Source organism: Sciurus vulgaris (assembly GCF_902686455.1).
Source record: "Sciurus vulgaris genome assembly, chromosome: 2".
In the NCBI taxonomy this organism is placed as follows: Eukaryota; Metazoa; Chordata; class Mammalia; order Rodentia; family Sciuridae; genus Sciurus; species Sciurus vulgaris.
The window spans coordinates 182,447,591-182,466,796 of NC_136462.1; the positions used below are offsets into that span (position 1 = coordinate 182,447,591).

Below are 19,206 nucleotides of genomic sequence, written 5' to 3' on the forward strand. Positions count from 1 at the left end.
AGCAGGGAAGGAAGCTGGTGTTTTCAGGAAGGTCCTGGGGAACAAAACACCTGCCCAGCCCATCTGCAATGCAAACAGGGAGCAGCAAGAAAGGCGAGCAGGGGTGACAACCAACCCGTTCTCTCCCATTGGGCAGATCAGATCCTCTCCACTCCCTCCCTCTGTGGCTCTGTCTGACTACCTCATTCATTTAGCAGCTTTTTTTTTTTTTTTTTTTTTTTTGCAGTACTGGGATTTGAACCCAGGCGTGCTCTACCATTGAACTACATTCCCAGCCCTTTGTATTATTTATTTTGAGAGAAGTTCTCGCCAAGTTGCTGAGACTGATCTTAAACTTGAGATCCTTCTGCCTTAGCCTCCCAATCCCTGGGGTTATAGGCGTGCACCACCATGTTTGGCTTCATTTAGCAACTTTTTATTGTGCACTTACTATGTACCTGCTCTGTGCTTAGCACCACGATACAGTGGAAAATGAAACCGGCATGGTTCCTCATCTGTCAGAGCCCACAGAGCATAGAAGACATTAATCAAGAACATTGGGCTGGGGAGATAGCTCAGTTGGTAGAGTGCTTGCCTCACAAGCACAGGGCCTGGGGTTCAATCCCCAGCACTAAAAAAAAAAAAAAAAAAAAAAAAAAAAAAAAAAAAAAAAAAAACCAAAAGGAGAAACAACAACAAAAAAGGAAGATGGGGAACGAAGCAACATAACTAGAGACCTGATAAGCATTTTGAAGGAAATCATTGAGAGACAGCAGGATGGGATGGAGGAGCCTCCTTAGAGGCAGGTCAGGGGAGGCCTCTGAAGAAGTGATATTTGAATGAAGACTTGAATCAATAGAAGCAGCTGAGTATGTAGAGTTCAGAGGGAAATGTTCAGGTAGAAGGGAAGATTCTTCTGCAGGGCAAAGGCCCTGTGGTCACAAAGAGCTGGGGGTATGGCAGAAAAAAAACTAATGAGGTTAGTATGGCTGAGTGAGGATGAGGAAGCTGGGGTTTTGCCTGGATGAGGAGACTTTCACGGATTTAGAGGATCGGGGCGAAGTGATTCCATTGACTTTTTCAAGGATGACTTTATGATCTGACTCTAGGCTTTTTTTCTGAGGAGCCTCTAATGCTTGCCTCTGTGTTTCCTCAAAGATGAGTCTGAGCAATACCTCAGCTGAGGGCAGACAAGTTTAAATGGTGTGTGGTCACAGAGACCAAGGTCCCTACTGTGCCCTCGCCCCCAGGAGCTACAGTGCCCACATCCTGGGCTCGGGAGCAGAGTCCACTCTCAGGAAGGGCCCAGGAATTCTGCTCTGAGTGGCTGCCTCCAAGCAGCTGAGGGGCCCACAATGGGGACCATGTCAGTCACATGTCCCAAGCAGCCATTGCCTACAATTTGGTCAACCAAACAACCAGTTGACTGAATGTCACGCTTTTCAAACAGTTGCCATGGGCACAGACCCAAGCTGGTAACAAGTCAGACCTTGACTCTGTCAGGGTAGCAGAGCTAAGGAAAAGGAGCCTGGAGCTCGGCTGGTGGACAGGGCCATGGCATGGGGGCTGAGGCCCAGGCCACCCCTCCTGGCTGGTGACGTCACCACCAGGGCTGAGCTTTCTCCTCTAACACGGGAGCATTAGTGACCTGGTCCTGCGTAACACCTTGCTCCCAAGCCCAGCAGTATGACACGTGTTCTCACGCTGTTGCTGAGGGCGGGGAGCCCAGGAGCCGCCCACTGCATGGCCCAGGATCCTTCAGGACATTGCAGTCAAGTTGGCTCACGCACGTGGCTGCAGGGCAGGGCTGGCTGTGGCGGAGGCCTCGGTTCTTCCCACACAGACCTCTCCCTAGGGCGCTCAGCACCTACCTCGGGTGGCAACTCCCCCAAGACAGCAAAGTGGAGGTGCCATGTCTGTCCTGGCCTGGACTCACAATCAAACTCAGTCATGTCCACAGTACCCGGCTGGTCCACAGGCCAACCCTGGTGCGTGAGGACATGACTGCTGGGAGATGGGGGTCACCGGGGCGCATGGTGGAGGCGTGGACTTACCTAGAAGAGCTCCCAAGTCGCCACTCAGTGCACATCCTGGTGACTGGCATGAGTGGGAAACGCAGCCCGCCGCCGCCTTACACCTGCCCACAGTCTTTCATTTAGCAAACATCGACTATATCCAGGCCTTGTGCTGACTGCAGTGACAAGGGTGCCCCCGTTGTGCTGTCCCAGGACACTCAGGGCACGTATCTGGTCAGGAGCTTTGGGACTGTTGGTCAGCCAAAGTGGCGTCTGAAGGCAGCTGGGAGCTGAGGCCCAAGTGCAGTGAAGGAGAGTCATGTCCTGAGGGCAGAGTGGGTCAGGCAGCCAGAGCAGCCAGGGCAAGAGTGGGAACAGATGAGCCATGTTCAAGGACAGACGAGACCCAAGGGGGAGAACGCTGAGAGGCTGGCCTTTGGCCAGGACAGGACCTGCCGCCCACATCTGGGCAGGAGGCGGTGGGCCCGGCACTGGTGGACTGAGGGGTGGCGAGAAGCAGGGAGTGCTGGGGAAGGGCCGAAGTCCACGCAGGCCGTGCGGCATTGGGGCCAGGTGTGTGGCGAGCCAGCTGGAGCACAGTTGTCAGGCACTGGACTGGGTGGGCTGCGGAGCAGCAGGCGTGGGGCAGGGGGTCACATGCTCCATCTTGGGCCTGCCATCCAGAGTGACATGTCACCCAGGCAGTTAGAGATATGAGTCTGGTGTTTGAGAGCAAGGTTGGGCAGAAGATATAAATTTCGGAGCTGTCAGAGATAGGTGGTGTCTGAAGCCACCTCAGGACGAGAGCAGCAGCGGAGAGGCATGCAGAGGACGAGGAGCCCCAGTCCCTCCAGCTCCAAGTCGGGGGGGGGGGGGGAGCCGCAAGAAACGGAGCAAGAGGTGGAGAGGAGGACAGGAGGGTTGTGTGGAGACAAAGCCATGGCCCGTGCAGCCTGCCCTCTCTCCCTTCACCTCCGCCCAGGCGGCCTGTGGCTCGAGGCCCCACAGAGCCCACCTTACCCTTCCACACACTATTCCTCCAAAGGTCTACGGCAGCATCTGTGTCCTCCGTGGAAGGCTTAGCCACTCCTCTCCTCTTCATTTCCAGCCCTTCTTCACTCAGTCCATGCCATCATGACCCACTCTACCTGTCCCTCTCTCCTTCACTGATAGAGCTCGACACTGAGCAGGACTCTCCCCTCCCTTCATTTAGATTCTACCTCTGTTAATGCAGCCTTAGAAATAATCTCTCAAAGAGCAGCAAATGTAGAAGATATAAGTTGTGAATGGTCAAGGATCGGAACTGGTTAAAGGAAAGAGTCGTGAGGAAGGGAAGCGCGGTGTGGAATGTCTGAAACATGATGTGGGGCCAGGTCGATGCGGGTCTGCTTTGCCTCACCAAAGAATCTGGACTTGAGGCGGGAAGAGGGATCCACAGAAAGTTCTGAATTAGGGTAATGGTGCAGCAGGTGAGCTGTGCTCAGGAAGAGCCATGCTGGGCTCTGTTCCTGGCCTTGTCCCTAATTAGCTCTCCTGCCTGCTCGGCTCGGAGTCCAGGCGGGGCGGGGCAGGAGGCCCTGTTGCGTGGCAGGCAGCAAGCAGCGGCTGCAGACACGGACACCACAGAGCAGAGAGGCCTCCCGGAGGCGGCAGCTCTGTGGTCCCTCGGCGTTTCTGTGAGGGCAACGAGGCTTGTATTAACGAGAGGTAATCATGGGCACCCGGATGGGCCTAAGTATAGCTCATCGACAAAGGCAGCGCGAGGCAGCCAGCTGTGCCCCCCGCAGGTCAAGGCTGCCTATTTTAAGACCTCTCTGAAGGTGAGGCTCCTGCCACCCCAAGTGTTGGGTGACGGAGGAGCTGGCGCCCAACGAGCCAGGAGCCCCAACTGAGGGGACCAGAGTGACCATCTTCACACAGACCCCCACTGCCCAGAGGGGGAGATTGAGGCTACAGCAAGAAAAACGCAGAGCCAGGATTTGAACCCAGGTCCCCATGCTGGGCAGCTGCCTCCACCTGAAGCGTTGGCCCGTCCCGGAGAGCACAGGAGAGGGTGGGGAGGAGGAGGCGGGGACTGGCACCAAAGTGCCGCAATTCGGCCTCATCATAATCTTGAGAAGTAAGGCCATCATCCCCAGGTCGGAGAAGAGGAAACTGAGGTTCAGAGGGAATCATTAAATTGCCGGTGTCCTGCAGTGAGGAAGCAAAGTAGAATCATTTCCACCCTGTCTTAGGTCAGGTCCCCAGGAAAACTCGAGATTCTGAGGACAGAAGTTTCCCGGGAAGTCTCTCAGGACATGGCACAGCCAGGAGGTGCAGAATAGGTGGCAGAGGCGTCGCACCTCTATGCAGTAACGGCAAAAGCCTCTGCTAAAGCCATGGGGCTCCAGGGCTGAGGTGACCCTTCAGGGCTGCTGCACATGGGAGAGGAGAGCCACCTGTTACTGGATGCAGGCTGCCCCTGGGAAATGGGTGGGACGCTGGGGAGGCATCTCTCCTTTGGCTGAGAGCAGTTCGTAGCAGGAACGTGGCTGTGAACAGTCTGCAGTCTTAGCAGGTGGCAGCCAAGAAAGCCTTGGTGCAGGGGGCACCTGAGTGACCACCATGGTGTCCCATGCAAGTTCAACTCCAGAGCATCTCTCCCTCCACCCCAGGAGCCCGCAGTGAAGGGACTCAGTTACTTTGTGGAACTATCAGGCTACAGGGTGCTGCAGGGAGAGAGTCCCTCAGTGTTAATGAGGCAGGAAAGAGCAGGTAAGTGGTCAGACCTGGAAAAAGGAAAACACCATCCAAAACCTATAGGGCCAGGTGTGGTGGCAGAGGCCTGTGATCCCAGCTGCTCAGGAGGCCGAGGCAGGAGGATCTCAAGTTTGAGCCCAGTCTGGTAAGTAAGACCCTGTCTCAAAATAAACAATAAAAAGGCCTTGGGATGTAGCTCGGTGATAGAGCACCCCTGGATTCAATCCCCAGTACCAGAACAAACAAATAGCAGGAAAAAAAAAAAAAAAAAAAAAAAAAAAAAACCCTATAGGGACAGGAGAAAATATTTGCAAACCTCATATCTGATAAAAATTTAATATTCAGAAAATATAAAGAACTCCTCAAATTCAAGAACAAAAATGGCCAACAATCTAATTATAAAACAGGCAAAGGACTTCAATAGACATTTCACCAAAGAAGTCATATGAATAGCCAATAAGCACATGAAAAGATGCTTCATCACCAGTCACCAGAGAAATGCAAATCAAAACTACGCTGAACCGGGTGTGGTGGCGCACGCCTGTAATCCCAGCAGCTTGGGAGGCTGAGACAGGAGGATCATGAGTTCAAAACCAGTCTCAGCAACTCAGCTAGGCACTAAACAACTCAGTGAGACCTTGTCTTTAAATAAAATACACAAAGGGCTGGGGATGTGGCTCAGTGGTTGAGTACCCCTGAGTCCAATCCCTGGTACCAAAAAAACAAAAAGCAAAAACTACACTGAGATACCAGTTCATACCTAATAGGCTAACTATACTAAAAAAAAAACAGGAAAGTACATGTGTCGGTGCTAGTGAGGGTGGAGACATTGGAACCTCACTACATCAATGGCGGGAAGGTAAAATGGTGCAGCTGCTGTAGAAAATAGCTGAGTAGTCCCCCCAAAAGTTAAACAGAATTGCCATATGAACCAGCAATTCTACTCTAAGGCATGTACCCGCCAAAAAATTGGAGACCAGGACTCAGATACTTGCACACCAATGTTCAGAGTAGCACTATTCGCAGTGACAGAAAGGTGGGAACGATCCGCAGGTCTATGGGCAGGTAAAGGGATGAACAAAATGTGGCCCATACAGTCATATCTTCCACAGGGACGTTTCGGTCAACAACAGACCACATAACAACCAAGGACCCAGAAGATGATGTCCCCTAGGGATGTCATGGCCACACATTAGTTTGTGTGAGTAACTCTGCAGTGTTTGCACAATGATGATGGCGCCTAAGACACGTTTCTCAGACTGTCTCCCCATCATCAAGCATTGCGTGACTGTAGGGAGGATGCAGCATTACGCAGCCACGGGAGGGGACGGAGTTCCCATACAGGCTGCAACAGACACACTCCAAAAACACTGCTGAGTGAGTGTCTCACGCCAAACATATGCGTCCACTAATTTGGAATAGCTGTAACAGGCAGAGTCACAGCAGGAGAAGGCAGATTAGATGTTACCAACGGCTGAGCCAGGCACAGTGGCACACGCCTTGATCCCAGCAGCTCAGGGTGCTGAGGCAGGAGGACTACCAGCCTCAGCAACTTAGCGAGGCCCAAGGCGACTCAGCAAGACCCTGTCTGGGATGTGGCTCAGTGGCTAAGCACCCCTGGGTTCAATCGAAAACAGAAAAAAGAAATTACCCATGGCTAAGAGAAGGGAGAAGATAAGGATCGCTGCTGAATGGGCACAGAGTTTCTGCTTGAGATGATGAAAAGGTTTTAGAAATAGACGGTGATAGTGTTTGCGTGACATTGTGAATGAACAAAACTGTACATTTAAAATGGCAAATTTTATGTTGTTTATATTTAAAAATAAAACCTATGAGAAATAGGGAAATTCATGGAGACAGAAAGCAGATTGGCAACTGGGAACAGGGACTTGGATGATTGCTTAGTGGGTACAGAATTTTCTGTGGGGTTAAGAAAAAATCTTAGAACTAGATGGAGGTCATCATTACACAGTACCGCGAATGTACTAAATGTCACTGGATTGCACACTGTAAAATGGCTCATTTTCTCCTTAATTAAAAAAAGGGGGGGGGCTGGGGCTCAGCGGCAGAGCCCTTGCCTAGCATGTGTGAGGCCCTGGGTTCGATTCTCAGCACCGCATATAAATAAATTATTAAGGTCCATTGACAGTATTTTTTTTAAAAAAGGGAGAAACTGTGGATAAATAAAATCTATGAGCTACAACCAGACAGGCAATCAAGGGGAAATGTTTAGTCTTTCTGTGACACATTTATTGGAATATAAGGATGTCAGAGAGTGAATGAGCTAGTTTCCAACCCAAAAATGTGGGAAAGGAGCCAGGCACAATGGTGCACACCTATAGTCCTAGCTACACAGGAGGCTGAGGCAGGAGGCTCAGGCCAGCCTCAGCAACTTAGCAAGACCCTGCCAGAAAATAAATTTTAAAGAAGAAAGGGCTGGGGATGTAGCCTAATGGTAGAAAACTTGCCTAATATGCTTAAAACCCTGGGTTCAATCCTCCACCCCAAAAAGTGCAAAAAGAAATAAAATGTCCTGGACCCGGCTGTGACAGGGACATGGAGGAAGCAGTTTGAACCCCTGGAACTGCACTGTCCAGTGATGACAATAAGGTAGCAAACAAGTAAGCACGTGGGAGTCTCCAAGGTTGAATGGAGTTGTGAAGAAACCCAGCAGGCAATGAACCAGCTGGCAGGTGGAGAGCAGAGCAGGGTGAGGCAGCAGAGCTGGCAGGGCCCACTTTGCTGAGGCACCTCGTCATGTCTTCTCGTCTCCCCTCCAGGCTGCACCTCAGCTGGTGGACTCGGCCCCAACACCCTCCCCTTCCTTTGCAGATCGTCCTGTTCAGGGATGGGGCCTGAGTTCAGAGTCAGGAGACTTGGGTTCTGGTCTGGCTCTGGCACGTGCCCTCTGTTCCCTGGGCTGACAGTCCTCATCTCACAAGAGGGCCTGGAGCTTCTGATGGTTCTGGAGGTCTGAGGTCCGCAGGGGGTCACAGGGCTGCTTCCTTCTGGAGGCTCCATAGAGAATCGTCTCCGGGCCTCTTCCAGCTTCCAAAGGCCACCTGCATCCCCGGCTCATGACCCAGCATCATTGTGACCTCTGATTCCATCCTCGTGCTTCCCTCTTAAGAGGATCCCCATGATTAGGCTGTGTCCACCCAGATCCAGATAACCCCCATCTCAAGCTCCTTCGCTACATCACACTTGCAAAGTCCCTTTTGACAAGGACATGGACATATCCGGGTGCAGCCACACTTGGCTTTGGTGTGCCCTGGCTGGCCCCACCCTCACTTGCTCTGCTTCAGCCAGACCTACTCCTGTGGATCCTCAGCGCAGCAGGCCCAGGCCAGACCAGGTCATGGGGCTCCTCCGAGCAGGCGGGTGCCGCCCAGAGCTTAGAAGCCTCGCTGACCTCCCTCTGCTCCACAGTATCCACAGGATTGAGGCCCAGGAAAGGGAAGGGGCTCACCTAAGTTTGGGACTGCTATTTCCAGAATGCCCCTGACAGGGAAACCCTGAAAGCCAGCTAGTCCAGCTGCCCCATTTTATAATGGAGAAACAGACAGTGACTTCACCCAGATGCCACTGCCTTGTGAGGCCTTGCTCGGTTCACCTAGTCCTAAGGACATGCCTCTGTTCTTGACTCTGTAAGTGCTTCCTCTCAATTTGGAAATGATGGGCTATGGGCTTGGTGTCAGGGGCCCCCAACACCTAGCCCAGAGGTCTATCTCAGATTTGGTGAAGGACATAGCAGATTTGGACAGAGGGTTTACATTTGACATAAGGATTCCTCTGCTTGTCCAAGTGAAGAGTTGGAAAACATGCTCCTAACAGGTAAGACAGGCCTCTGCCTGGGTCCCACTCTTTTTTGGGGGCACCGGGGATTGAACCCAGGTGCACTTAACTACTGAGCCACATCCCCAACCCTTTTTTGTATTTTATTTAAAGACAGGCCTTCACTGAGTTGCTTCGGGCCTTGCTAAGTTGCTGAGGCTGGTTTTCAACTCGTGATCCTCCTGTCTCAGCCTCCTGAGCTGCTGGGATTATATGCGTGCCCCACCACGCCTGGCTTAGGTCCTACTCTTTAAAGGCTTCTCTGACCCTCTGAAGGGCTTCGTTCTTCTCCACAAGATAAGAAGTATTCAGGGTACCAGGGGACATGCCCACAAAATCCCACATTCCCCCTTTAGGCCACACCCTGGATACTGAGGATCCTGGGATTCTCTGTCTAAATGACCCTAAACCACTTCCAGGACCAATGTGGGGTCTTCCCAGGGGAGACCAGCCCTACCAGGGGACTATCATGCTGTTGGAGCATGTGTGGATGGGCTTTGGATGTGGCTGGGGTGCACTCAGTACTGCTCCTCCTGATGGGAGACAGACTCCAAGATGGGAAAGACTGGGGTGGGAGCCGTCCCCACCCCACATGCTACCATGGAATCCAGAGGAGCCGGGAGCTGTGCATCTGAAGGGGCTTGCATGTTATGATGGAGATCTGTGCATCCAGCAGGGTGAGGAGAGCATGGGCTGCCAACAGCTGGCTGGCCGCAGCCACAACCTTCCCTTACACCCAGCAGGTGTGGCCTCCCCTTGGGTTCTTTTCCTCCACCCCATAACAGCAAGGGCAGACTCCCTGACTTGGGTCCCACCAGTGCCGAGGTCTGTCCTTCCTGGTGCCCTGCCCCTCTGAATCCAGCTGAGCAGCTGACCCCTCTCTGTCTTCTCTCCCTAGGATAGCAGCCACCCGGGAGAAGTGACCCGGGCGCCCGGCTAGGGCAACGGCCCCGCCCCACGGGCCGGGATCATGAAAGGCCTCGGTGACAACCGCCCCCGCCACCTTTCTGACAGCTTGGACCCTCCACATGAGCCCCTGTTCGCAGGGCCCGACCGCAACCCCTACCTGCTTTCGCCCGCAGAGGCCTTCAGCCGCGAGGCCCGCTTCCCCGGGCAGAACACCCTACCTGGGGATGGTCTCTTCCCGCTCAACAACCAGCTGCCGCCGCCCAGCAGCACCTTCCCCCGCATCCACTACAACTCCCACTTCGAGGTGCCAGAGGAGAGCCCGTTCCCCAGCCATGCCCAGGCCACCAAGATCAACCGGCTGCCTGCCAACCTCCTGGACCAGTTTGAGAAGCAGCTGCCCATCCACCGCGATGGCTTCAGCACCCTCCAGTTCCCTCGCGGCGAGGCCAAGGCCCGTGGTGAAAGCCCTGGCCGCATCCGCCACCTGGTCCACTCTGTCCAGAGGCTCTTCTTCACTAAGGCACCCTCACTGGAGGGCACAGCAGGCAAGGTTGGTGGCAATGGCAGCAAGAAAGGTGGCATGGAGGACGGCAAGGGCCGGAGGGCCAAAAGCAAGGAGCGGGCCAAGGCTGGGGAACCCAAAAGGCGTAGCCGCTCCAACATCTCAGGCTGGTGGAGTTCTGATGACAACTTGGACGGCGAGGGTGGCGCCTTCCGCAGCAGCGGCCCAGCCTCCGGGCTGATGACGCTGGGCCGCCAGCCTGAGCGCACCCAACCACGCTACTTCATGCATGCCTACAACACCATCAGCGGGCATATGCTCAAGGCCGCCAAGAGCAACACTACCGAGCTGACCGCCCCGCCACCCCCGCCAGCACCCCCCGCCACCTGCCCCAGCCTTGGGGTGGGCACTGACACCAACTATGTCAAACGGGGCTCCTGGTCCACTCTGACCCTCAGCCACGCCCACGAGGTCTGCCAGAAGACCTCAGCCACCTTGGATAAGAGCCTACTAAAGTCCAAGTCGTGCCACCAGGGTCTAGCCTACCACTACCTGCAGGTGGGTGTCTGCCAGGGGTGGGGTGGGATGAGGGCTGGGGACAGGGGCAGCACTAGTTTTGAGGCCTGTCTGTACTGCAGATTCACTTGGGAAGTTGCTTCATTCTGAGCCTCTGTTTGCTCGGCTATGAAATGGGCTGCCGGTGGTACCTGCTAAAAGAGGACTCCTCCACTGATCATGCCCTCAGCAGGCCCAGCTCCTAAAAGGGACTGAAATATGTCTCTGCCCTTCAGAAGACAGATCTAGAAACTGTGCGCCCCATCCCCCTCATACCTGCAGCCCACCACTTCCATCAGACTGGCAGCTGCTTGAGGACAAGGACCACATCTGATGCAGCCATGTGTCCTAGGGTCGGGCATGGAGGAAGTGCTCAGGAAATGTGGGAGGGGTAGATGGACCAATGGACAGTCCATGAACACCTTCCTGACAATCAGGATGCTGGGAGAAGAGAACACAAGAAGAGTGGAGCGGGAGGCAAGCAGCACGAAGGGCTGGCAGCCCAGGGGACCCAACTCACCGTGGGGAGGCTTCCTTCTTTCCCATGCTAATGGCTATTGAGGCACTATTGAGGCCACACAGCTGGAAAGTGGCAGGCGGCTCAGGGACAGTACTGCTGCTGCACAGTCCCAGGCTCTCAAGGGCAGGGCAAGCGGCTGTGAGCTGCTGGCAGTGGGTGAAGGTGCAAAGCCATGCCCATTGCTGTGTATGGAAGTTTCAGGAAGCAAACTGAAGATGGAAGGGGCCGCCTCTGTAGGTAGTGAGCACCTCATCCAGGGGGTGTACAAGCAGAGACCTGGTCAGCCCTGGGGATGTCACATTAAATGCATTTTGACTGAGATGAACTTCAAGGTTTGACAAAGCCCTGAGTTCTTGTCATTCTGTATAATGCTCCGGAGACACACACTGGGGGAAGAGATTTTCTTTTTCATAGGAGGAAATTGGAATCTAGGCAGCTTTTAAAATGTATTTAGGGCTTTTGTGGCTTTCAGTCTGCTTCCTTAGTTTAGACATTAGGGAGCATGGTATGTGATCTGGCTCCCTCTCAAAACAGTGTGGTCAAGGCTGATCAGGCAAAAATGCCTCCCTATAACTCCACGAGAGGGCCCTGATGGTCCTGGGGCTTGTGCTGCCTGCTTGGGTGACAGTGAGCAGGCGGTTAGAAATAGGGTCTGAGCAGGAATGCATTAGTCAGCTTTCCGTTGCTATGATAAAATACCTGAGAGCAACCAACTCAAAAAAGAAAACATATATTTTGGCTCACGGTTTCCAAAGTTTCAGTCCATGGTCATTTGACTCTTGTTTCTGGGCCTGTGGTGAGGCAGAGCATCATGGCAGGAGCATGTGGTAATGCCAAACCAGGAAGCAAAAAGAGGGAGGAGAAAGGGGCCAGGGACAAAGTACACCCTTCAAGGGTGCACTCCCAGTGATTCGCTTCCTCCAACTAGACCCCATCTCCCAACAGTCCATTAAATTATGAATCCACCGTGGATTAATCCATTAAGGGGGTCAGAGTCCTCATGATCCATGACCTCCAAAGGGGGACAGTTAAAATCCAAACCATAACAGATGCATGAGGCCCCATTCCTTGTGGGTAGTAGGAATGGACTAGCTGGGTTTGGGGAGGTAGATTCTGCAGGCTGTGGTGACTGGGGGGATTATGAGAAGGCTGAGGGGCCTCTGGGGTGTGGTAGTCCCAGGTGGGACCCTGTCATGGCACTAAGAGCATAAAGAAGGCCGTGGTGCCTGTGTGGGCATGCCATCGGGGAGAACGCATTTGTGCCATGACAGAGGGTGTGTTTGCTGTGTACCTTGGAACTTGTGGTCTGGCAGTCTGGGGTGGCAGCCGTGTGCTGCAGGAGGACACGGTGAGGAGGTGCACGTTGAGAGGTGCGTTGAGCGTAGGAGTGTGCGGTGTGAAGTGCGCCTGCTCTCTGTGCTGTTGGGTACAGTGAAGGGTTGCACGGGATGAAGGGCTGCTGGTGTGGGTCACTGAGGAGTGTGTAGTGAGCCAGGGGCATTTGCTGAGGAGCTTGGCAGGGAGGGTTGCTATCAGTGTGTGTTGAGATATGTGGACACAACAAAGCCTGTTCACTCTGTGCTTGGGCTCAGAGTGAAACCCCCAGCTCCGAGCCCTGCAGCGTGGAAGCGCCGAGATGTGCATATCAATCCCTCTGTGTGTGCACAGGAGTATAAGGGACAGCAGGGTAGACTGTGTGCTCTGCCCAGAGCAGCTAGCAGCGCCTGACATTGCAAGGGCAGGGGAGGTCCCTCAGCTGGTTACCTCCACCACAACCTCTGGAGGCCAGGGCTGCCCTCAAGCTTTGACCTCACTTGCCTCCATCTTGGCCCTGTCCTGTGGTGCAGCCCCCGAGGCTCAGATGGTAAACAGCCCTTTTTCCAGCTTGCCATATGGCTGCCGCTTCCCGGCAAACCCTCCTGTTCTCCATACCTCAGCTTCCCCATCTGGGAGACAAACAATGTTAGTTGACTGGATCCCCACCCCCATGCTGATGTTCCAGGGACCTCTGACCCCCATTCTAGGGTCAGGCTGTGCTTTTGGGTCTGGAGTCCTCTTTCTGCTGGTGACTTCCCCCCCTCAGGCCTGGTGTTGTCATTTGTGTAGTGGGATCATAAGCCGTCCCCTGGGATGACACAAGTGAATTGACCACGTGAAATGATGGGAGGCAGTGTCTGCCACTGAGATCCCAGGGCCTTGGGTTAGTTTTTCTGGGACAAACCCAGCTTGGAATCCATAGAGGGGCAGGGCCTTGTTCAAGGCCACGCAGTAAAGCTGTGACAGAAGCGGTTCTCGAACCCAGGTATCCCTCTGGGCCCAGGGCTCTGCTCTGATGCTGTGGTTTCAAGGACAGTAAAGCCAGCATAGAAGACCCAGCTCCCCCAGGTGGGGAATGATCCTTCGTGACCCATTTTCCAGGTGAAGAGCTGGAGGCCAGGCTGTCCCCCGCACTCCCTCTGAGTCCTAACCCCTGGATATCCCCAGGTGCCCGGCGGCGGTGGAGAGTGGAGCACCGCGCTGCTATCCCCGCGCGAGGCTGATGCCACCGCCGAGGGGCCCATCCCGTGCCGGCGCATGCGCAGCGGCAGCTACATCAAGGCCATGGGTGACGAGGACAGCGACGAGTCTGGCGGCAGTCCCAAGCCCTCACCCAAGACCGCAGCGCGGCGCCAGAGCTACCTGAGGGCCACGCAGCAGTCGCTGGGAGAGCAGAGCAACCCCCGCAGGTGACCGTGCAGCCCCGCCCCCGGGGCCCCGCCCACGGGCGAGCCCTGTCCTCTCGTGAGTCCTGCGCCCTGAAAGGACCACCCTCGTAGCGGAGCCCCGCCCACATGCTAGCCCCGCCCCTTCAGGTGAGCCCCTCCTGCCTGCGAGCTCTCACCCGGGGAAGGCCTCTCAGCAGGTACCGACACGCCCCTAGGAGAGCCTCTCACAGGTACGCCCCGCCCCTGGGAGCCTCGCCTCCCTCTCCCTGGCCACTCCAGGAGAGCCCAGCCCCACAGATGAATCCTGCCCCTCCACCTCAGCTCCAGGCGAACTGCTCCATAAGATCCACACGCTTAGGCTGGCCCTGCACCCATCTGATAAGTTGTCCCGGAAGATCCCCACCACGAACCATCCATGAGTCCCACCCACAGTTAAGCCCTGACCGCAGGTGAGCCTCATCCTTTGGTAAACCCCGCCCATAATGAGAACCTCGCTGGGATGACCAGTCCAGGTAAACTCCGCCACCGAAGCCACATCCCCAGGTAAGTTCCACCCCACAGGGGATCTGCCCCAGGGGATCCTTTCTTCAAGTTGGGCACCCCTGCCCTTCCTTAGTGAGTCCATCACATGTACCAGCTGCCCAGGGAAGGACCGATTCCTGTGGTGGGCTCCAGAATTGGGGAGGGGAGTGAACCCAGAGTCTCTCAGAGACAGCCAGCCTCTGCCTGTCCCAAAACCCTGCCTGGAATTCCACTCCTGGAGCTCCATCCTGTTGCTTTGAGACGTGGGAGAATTAGAAGAAACAAGCTTATTCTGGTCTTCAACTCCTGAAGCCTGAACCAAGGCTTCTTGGAGGAGGTAGCCAGGAAAACTGGGACTGATGGAAGGGAACAGCTCAGGCAGGAGACAGTGAGTCAGGAAGTAGGCAGTGTACTCAGAGCAGCCAGGAATCTGGTTGACTGGGGCAGAAAGCAGGAAATGGTCTCTGGGCTGGAATTCAAGACTTCACGGGCCAGCGTGGTTGCAGCCATCTCTGAGCCTCAGTTTTCCAGTGTTTAAGTGAGGGGGCTGAGCAGAATGACCCCTGAGACCCTTTCTAGTCCTGAGAACCTGCAATTCTCTGAGTGACCAGTGAACATTAAGGTGGAAGAGGTGGGCAGGACCAGGGCACAGGTCTTGAGTAAGAGGGAACAAGTAACAGTAATGTCTGCTATCGCTTAGCCTTTGCCATGCGGGCCACCGGGCCTACCCCAGCGCACTGTAACCCAGATCTCACCACAGCAGGCAGGCAGTGTCCTCCCCTGACGTAAGCAAGGGCAGTGACTCACCCAGGTTCACCTAGTGGAGAAGCTGGATTCCAGTCCAAGCCCTCTGTGTCCGTAGTCAGTTGGATGCTTGGATGTTCTGCTTGTAGAGTAAGTGTTGAGAAGGGCCCGGGTTAGGCAAATGTGAAAAAGGCTGAGAGCTGGAGCCATAGGGGTAAGTGATGAGTGCTCTGGGACCTAGTAGAAGCCACCAGAATATCACAGCGAACTAGGTCCTTCAGGCAGGCCCAGTCAAAGGTCAAGGCTGTGGGCTTTGACACACCTCCTCTGTCCAGTCTCTGGAGTTGCCCTGAGTTCTCAGGGGGAAGAAGGGGAGTGGTGGAATTGAGCCAGGCTGAGCTGGCTGGGCTGAGCCGAGCCTTCCTCCCTTAAAAGTCAAATACAAGCTTGTGCTGCCACCTCGTGGCTACGGCAGACATGACAGGGGAAGGCCATCTGCTCACTACAAATAACAGATAACGTCCCCAAAAGCTAGGAGCTCCCACCTTGCTCATCATTCCCCATCTTCCCAGGCTGGCAGTGACTTCCATGTTTTCCTCAGTCACTGAATGATCTTGGCCAGTCTTTTACCCTCTGGGCCTCAGTTTCCCAAGCTGAACAATGGGTGGACTGACCCTCTGTCCTCCCTCACCCCTTCCCCAGGAGTCTGGACCGCCTGGATTCAGTGGACATGTTGCTGCCTTCCAAGTGTCCAAGCTGGGAAGAGGACTACAACCCCATCAGTGACAGCCTCAATGACTCCAGCTGCATCAGCCAGGTGAGGTGGCTGGAAGTTCAGTGGGCTTGGAGGAGCCCCAACTCCTGCCCAGGAGGACAGTCGTCCAGGCCCAGCCCTGCCCAGTGGTCCCCAGATGTCTACACTGTACTTCTGTTTGGTCTTTGTTCCTGAAGCCATCTTCGTATGTCTCTCTCTGCTTCACTGACTGTCCTGTGGCCACAAGCATCGTCACAGGGTCTGATACACATGGTCCTGGGCTGAGGATTCAAGAGAGGACACCTAGCACTGCTGCCAGTAGGGGCGCTGGGTCTTATCAGCTCCTACTGGGTTCAGAGCCATGAGGACAGAAAACTGGAGGCTTGGGTTCAAGTCCCATTTTTGTCACTGATAGTAGGAACCCAGGTCAAGTCCCTCTGCCTCCCTGTGCCTGTTTCTTGATTTAGGTGGGAGGATTGTAATCCCTATTTCAGAGTGCTGTGAGGAATGAATAGGATGATAAACTTAGTATGCTCAGCAAAGCGTAGCTATCTTTATGATTGTTATTATCATCTTGCTGTGTGACCTTGGGCAAGTTACTTCTCAACCCTGTGGCCACCTGCTCAGTGGGAAGCTGGACATCCAGGACCCAGCCAGCTCTGCCACTAGCTGTGTAAGCACACTGCTGCACTTTCCACTTACCCACAGCACTCTCAGCCACCCCAAAGGTGGCCTTTTATCCATATTCCCATTGCTCAGATGAGGAAACTGAGGCTCAGAGAGGTGAGGTCAAATATAGGAGGAGGGAAAGCTGAGCAGGGATCCAGCCCCTTCCATGTGCAGAGTACTTTACTGCAAAGGGTGACAGCCAAGGCTTGAGGATTCCTCCACACAGTGGACAGGGAGATGAGGCCCAGAGAGGGCAGACACGTGTGGGCAGCAGCACAGGCGGCCTCCTCTCTGGGAAGGAACAGGCCTTGGCCCCACCGTGTACAGGTCTGTAACCAGGGCCAGGGGACCTCTTATAAGGCTTGGGTGTCAGGCATATACCTCAGTGGTACAGCGCTTGCCTAGTATGCCCTACCACCACAAAAACAAAAGGGAGGAAGGAAAGAGAGAAAGGCAGGCTTGGGGACCCCGACTCCCCACCACTTCATTATTCTTGGCCTGGCCAAACCCTTCCCCCAACTCTCCAGACACCCAGGAGTCTGACCTCAGACATGGGAAGGAGTAAAACACCACAGCCCATGGGACCCTGTGTCACCTTCATCCAGGCCCCAACAAGTCCCTCCTACATGACTGTCCTGGCCTCCAGGACTGACTCTTCGAGGTGTTCTTAACCTCCAGGAGTGGCTCCAAAGCCTCCCAGAGCTCCCATGTCACCCCAAGTGAAAGCCACAGTCATCCCTTGGAGCTGGGAGGCCCCGTACGACCCAGGCCCTGCCTCCCTCTCAGGCCCTGACCCTCACCTCACGCTCCAGCCACGCTGGCCTCCTTTCTGCTCCTCACACCTCCTCCTGCCCAGGTCACTGTTCTCTCTCCAGGGAGTGCGCTGCCCTCAGAATCTCTGCACATCTGACCCTCAGATTAAATGTCACCTCCTCAGGAGGCCTTCCTGGATCGCACAGTAGCGTCCCCCATCCCCATGCTGTTTCTGGGCCCTGCTGTAGCCTGTTAGTACTAGGATTATATTAGTTTATTTACTTAAGGTCAGGTCAGTTCTCCATAAAACTGTATCTTCCAGCTGGCGGAACCATGTTGCCCTGTCCCCCAGTGATGTCCCTACCACCTGCAACATGCTCAGTAGGTGTTGGCTGAACAGACATGCCCCTCCCTGACTCTCCCATATCATGTTCTACACTTCCTTGGCCTTCCGTTTCTCTGAGCCCCTCTGTTTTTCTCTGTCTTCTCTCCCTCCTTCACATTTTCCTGCAACTCTCTCAAGTGTGCATCCATCTCCATATGTCTCTCTGTCTCTCCCTCATACACCCATCTCCGGCCCCCACCTGTCCCCAGCACCTGGAACACCTTTGCTCTTTGACTACACAGAAAGTCTCATGGAATCGGCCAGGCTGGGGACTCAGGCAGATCTCACCCACCACTCCTTGCCCAACCCTGGTCCTCTCCTAGTCCAGGGTCCTGATTCTTCCCCTCCCTAAGCCCTCACCCCCAGAAGGTTTAACCACCTGAGACTTTCCAGCTTAGAAGAGAGTTCTGAGAGCCATCCCTAATCTGCATATCCAGGTGGGCTGCCTTCTCAGGAGGAGAAGCAGCAGAGTATCCATGGACCCAGAGGATAGACCAAGAAAAGGACTTATAAACAGCAGAAGTCCTCAGCAATGCCCAGCCCCAGGAGTGAGCCTCCCATCCCTGGAGGCAGCCAAGTGATATCTCCAAGCAGGTGGGCCCCAGCCTGTCTGGAGAGGAGGTTAGATCAGCCAACCTCAAGTCCCCTGGCATCTAAGCCTCCAGCTCCCAGCCCTGGCCCTCCCATAACCCTCACCCTCTCTTTCCTGCAGATTTTTGGACAGGCCTCCCTGATCCCCCAGTTGTTTGGCCATGAGCAACAGGTCAGTATGTTTGCCATTTCCATGCACCCCGATCCAAAGTCCAGGGCTAGGCCTAAGAGGCCTGCATCTGAGTGGGCCTAGCACCCAGCCTAGGCAGAACCATTCCAGGAAAGCACCCTCCAATGCAGATGGAGTTGAGACTCACATGGGTATAATGACCCTCCACTCCCCACCCGCTGATTCACTCCTCTGCCTTGGGTTCCTCTTCATAAAAAAGGGAATGAGTGAGGTTCTATGGGACAAGAAATCATTCCAGGACAATAGAAGTATTCCCTAAAGTCCTCTGGCTCCCTCCCTCCCTCCCCCTCCTCCCACTAAGCCTGGGGCAGGCCTGGGGAGACTCTTCTGTTTGGATAGATAGGTCAGGGACTGGGGCTGCCAGTTCTCTACCTCTAGATTCCCTGACTGTCCTCTTTTCCAGAGCTCCAGCAGGACCTTTAGGAATTTGGGGTTTTGAAGTGAATGCAGAAACTTTTCAACTTTACAAAAGTTGGCAGAGGAGCAGGGGTATAGCTCAGTTGGTAGAGCACTTGCCTCACATGCACTAAGGCCCTGGGTTCAATCCTCAGCATCATAAAAAGCAAACAAACAAACAACAGTTGGCAGAGGCATCGCCAGTCATGGCCCTGTCTGGCTGCCTGGAGGGTCCCCCCCCATGAACACTCATCCTGCCCCTGGAAGAGGCCCCTTTTCCCTCCCAACCCCAAGTCCAGAAAGTGGGGCAGGAAAATTGCTCTGAACTCAACTCTTCATTGTAGCCAGGAGCAGACAAGGGACTTGTCCAAGGTCACATATCACACAGAGCCAGAACCAGACCATCTCCTGATTCCTGCTCTAGATGCCTACATGTCCCTCCCC

General features: G+C 54.6%; 1 protein-coding gene across 4 annotated transcripts in view; it reads left to right on the forward strand.

Moving 5' to 3' along the window:
- The window catches only part of DLGAP4 (DLG associated protein 4), a 178,581-nt gene that overhangs the window by 92,252 nt on the left and 67,123 nt on the right, over positions 1–19,206 (forward strand). For 3 of the 4 annotated variants that reach the window (XM_079128148.1, XM_079128146.1, XM_079128147.1), the window contains 4 exons: positions 9,466–10,536; positions 13,538–13,779; positions 15,727–15,841; positions 18,298–18,348. In XM_079128148.1, the coding sequence (XP_078984274.1) occupies positions 9,538–10,536; positions 13,538–13,779; positions 15,727–15,841; positions 18,298–18,348 (1,407 nt within the window). In that variant the 5' untranslated portion in view covers positions 9,466–9,537. The remainder of the gene's footprint in view (positions 1–9,465; positions 10,537–13,537; positions 13,780–15,726; positions 15,842–18,297; positions 18,349–19,206) is intronic. The other variant, XM_079128149.1, reaches the window with a different exon arrangement.